General features: G+C 34.7%; 1 protein-coding gene across 1 annotated transcript; it reads left to right on the top strand.

Moving 5' to 3' along the window:
- The first annotated feature begins 804 nt into the window (after positions 1-804).
- LOC145054805 (zeatin O-xylosyltransferase-like) lies at positions 805-2,313 on the top strand. Its single transcript, XM_079003063.1, has one exon. It carries the CDS (start codon positions 836-838, stop codon positions 2,222-2,224), a length of 1,389 nt encoding a protein of 462 aa, XP_078859189.1. The 5' UTR covers positions 805-835; the 3' UTR covers positions 2,225-2,313.
- Positions 2,314-2,721: the final 408 nt, after the last annotated feature.

Below are 2,721 nucleotides of genomic sequence, written 5' to 3'. Positions count from 1 at the left end.
CTTATTATTATTATTATTATTATTATTATCTATCCGAATAGATAATTACTTGACCATTAGGTTGCAAAATCCTATAATTATATTTTGAATCAATTAAACGCGAAAGACTTCTAGTTTCAATATAATTAATTATTCTAATATTTACATATTGGGATAAAATAATACTTACAAATTAAATCCGGATTTTACACTTTTAACCCTTAATCTCTAAAACCGTGATAATTAGCTCCTCGAGACCAACACCTTACTATATAATTATTGATTTTTGGGGCTACTATACGATCATTAATTAATTTATTTATTTAATAAACGGGGTGTTACAGTTTAATTTAAATAATATGTTTAAAATTATATTTGTTTTAATAATTATTAAAAAAACACAAAAAAAAAAAAAAAACGAATGCTTAAACTTTAATAAATAAGTAAAAATAAAGATACGTGAAAATCATTAACCGTAGTTACATATAAATTAACCTTAGTTATATATGGTTATAGAATATTAGTCTTGGACTCTTGGTCATAAATGTGGTTGGTCACAGTTCTATGTGTTTCTCAAAGATGGTGAAGAGACAGATTGCCAGACACGAGCTACTGGTCAAGTTGAGTTCGGCCAGATGCTAAGATTTTTTTTCTTTTTCTTTTTGACGATTTAATAATATTTTAAGATGAAAGAGATCTTTTTGTGTAACATTATGTCTGGATATAAGATATTGTAAAGTTATTGTTTTTTTTAAGATTTCAAGAAATTAAGACGTCATTGATGATGTCTTCAATTCCTTTGATATATAAAATATCTCACTGAACTAAGTACACAATTGACAATCTAACTATTAAGATGGAAAAGAAAGACGTGGTGGTGTTAGTGGTGCCTTTTGTGCTACAAGGTCATCTCAATCAACTCCTCCACTTCTCCGGTCTCCTATCTTCCTATAATCTACCGATTCATGTCGTCGTCACAACCACCCACAGCCGTCAATCAAAGCTTCGTGTCCACGGTTGGGATCCCACCACCGCCACAAATACCCATTTCCATGAATTTGAGACACCCAAATTCGAATCCCCTCCTCCAGATCCTAATGCTCCCGACAAATTCCCTTCACACCTTCTTCCATCGTTTCAAGTACCATCTCATCTTCGCGAACCTTTTGCAAAACTATTGGCTGATATTGCTCCCACCACCAGTCGAGTCATCGTCATTCATGACTATCTAATGAGCTCAGTCGTTCAAGATGTAGTTGCATATGAAAACGCAGAAGCTTATGTCTTCTATGGTGCTTCGGCTTTTACGACGTTCTCGTACCTTTGGGAACAGAAAGGAAGGCCATGTTTAGATGATGCTGAATCCTATATGCAACTTACAAAGATCCCTGCTTTTGAAGGCTCTATACCAGCAGAAATATTAGAATCTGTTGCGTGTCATAGTGTCTGTCAAACGTTTAATTCAGGCAATATTCATGACACATGCAACGTTTTCGATGGGAAATTCATTGACTTTCTTGCGAAAGAAGGACTAACTGGAAGTAGAAAGCAATGGGCTATGGGCCCTTTCAATCCGGTGGCCATAAGCGATAACGAAGACCTTGGAAGACGTCACATGTCGCTAGAATGGCTTGACAAACAAGTTAAAGACTCGGTGATATATGTTTCATTTGGCACAACAACTTCATTATCCGATGACGAGATCCGAGAACTTGCTAATGGATTAGAGAATAGTCAACATAAGTTTATTTGGGTTCTACGAGATGCTGATAAAGGAGATATCTTCGATGGCGAAGTTAGGAGAGTTGAATTGCCAAAAGGGTTTGAAGAGAGACTTGGAGCACAAGGATTGGTGGTGAGAGAATGGGCACCACAGTTAGAGATACTAGCTCACCCTGCAACAGGCGGATTTATGAGTCACTGTGGTTGGAATTCGAGTATGGAGAGCATCACCATGGGAGTTCCTATAACTGCATGGCCAATGCATTCAGATCAACCAAGAAATGCTACGCTAGTAACAGAGGTGCTAAAGACTGGTATAAGCGTAAGGGATTGGGAGAGTCGTGGTGAGCTAGTAACGTCTTCAACTATTGAAACAAGTATTCGGAAATTGATGGCTTCTGATGAGGGAGATGCGATGAGGAAGAGAGCTGCTAAACTTGGTGATGATGTTAGGCGGTCTGTAGAAAAAGGTGGGGCGACACGCACGGAGATAGATTCCTTTATTGCTCATATTACTAGATAGGATAGGATTCGTGTATTTACCTTTAAAAAAGGTTGGCACCTATGTTGTAGGAGACAAAAATAATACTATAATTTAGCTTAAATTTCATATTACAATATCTTAATAAGGAAAAGTTTGAAATTATAGTGTTGTAGGAGACAAAAATAAAAGTGATATCCTATTATAATCAAGCATCTGATATGGTCACATGAGTGAAGAGGCCATCAGTGTTTGGGATCGCTTATCCCAAACATTTTTTTTAAAATGTTTAATCGAAGGATAACAAATAAGAAAAACTTCTTTGTTTATTATTCTATTTTGTTCGGCTAATTTAAACGAATGAACATTAACAACCCCGTTCTTGTAATTCGGTTCGTTTATAATTATATATATATATATATATATATATATATATATATATATATATATATATATCTTTTTTCAACTTATAAGTTCATTAAAAAGTAACTATAATCTATTGAGAAAATTACACATAAATATGTTTTATAAACTAAAAA

The sequence above is a fragment of the Lactuca serriola genome, chromosome 5 (genome assembly GCF_051521515.1).
Source record: "Lactuca serriola cultivar US96UC23 chromosome 5, Lser_US96UC23_V15, whole genome shotgun sequence".
NCBI lineage: Eukaryota > Viridiplantae > Streptophyta > Magnoliopsida > Asterales > Asteraceae > Lactuca > Lactuca serriola.
This window is presented reverse-complemented; position numbering and strand designations above follow the sequence as displayed.

What these genes read in the sequence shown, in the direction of transcription:
- LOC145054805 (XM_079003063.1), top strand. Translation starts at nt 836, where the DNA reads ATGGAAAAGAAAGACGTGGTGGTGTTAGTGGTGCCTTTTGTGCTACAA.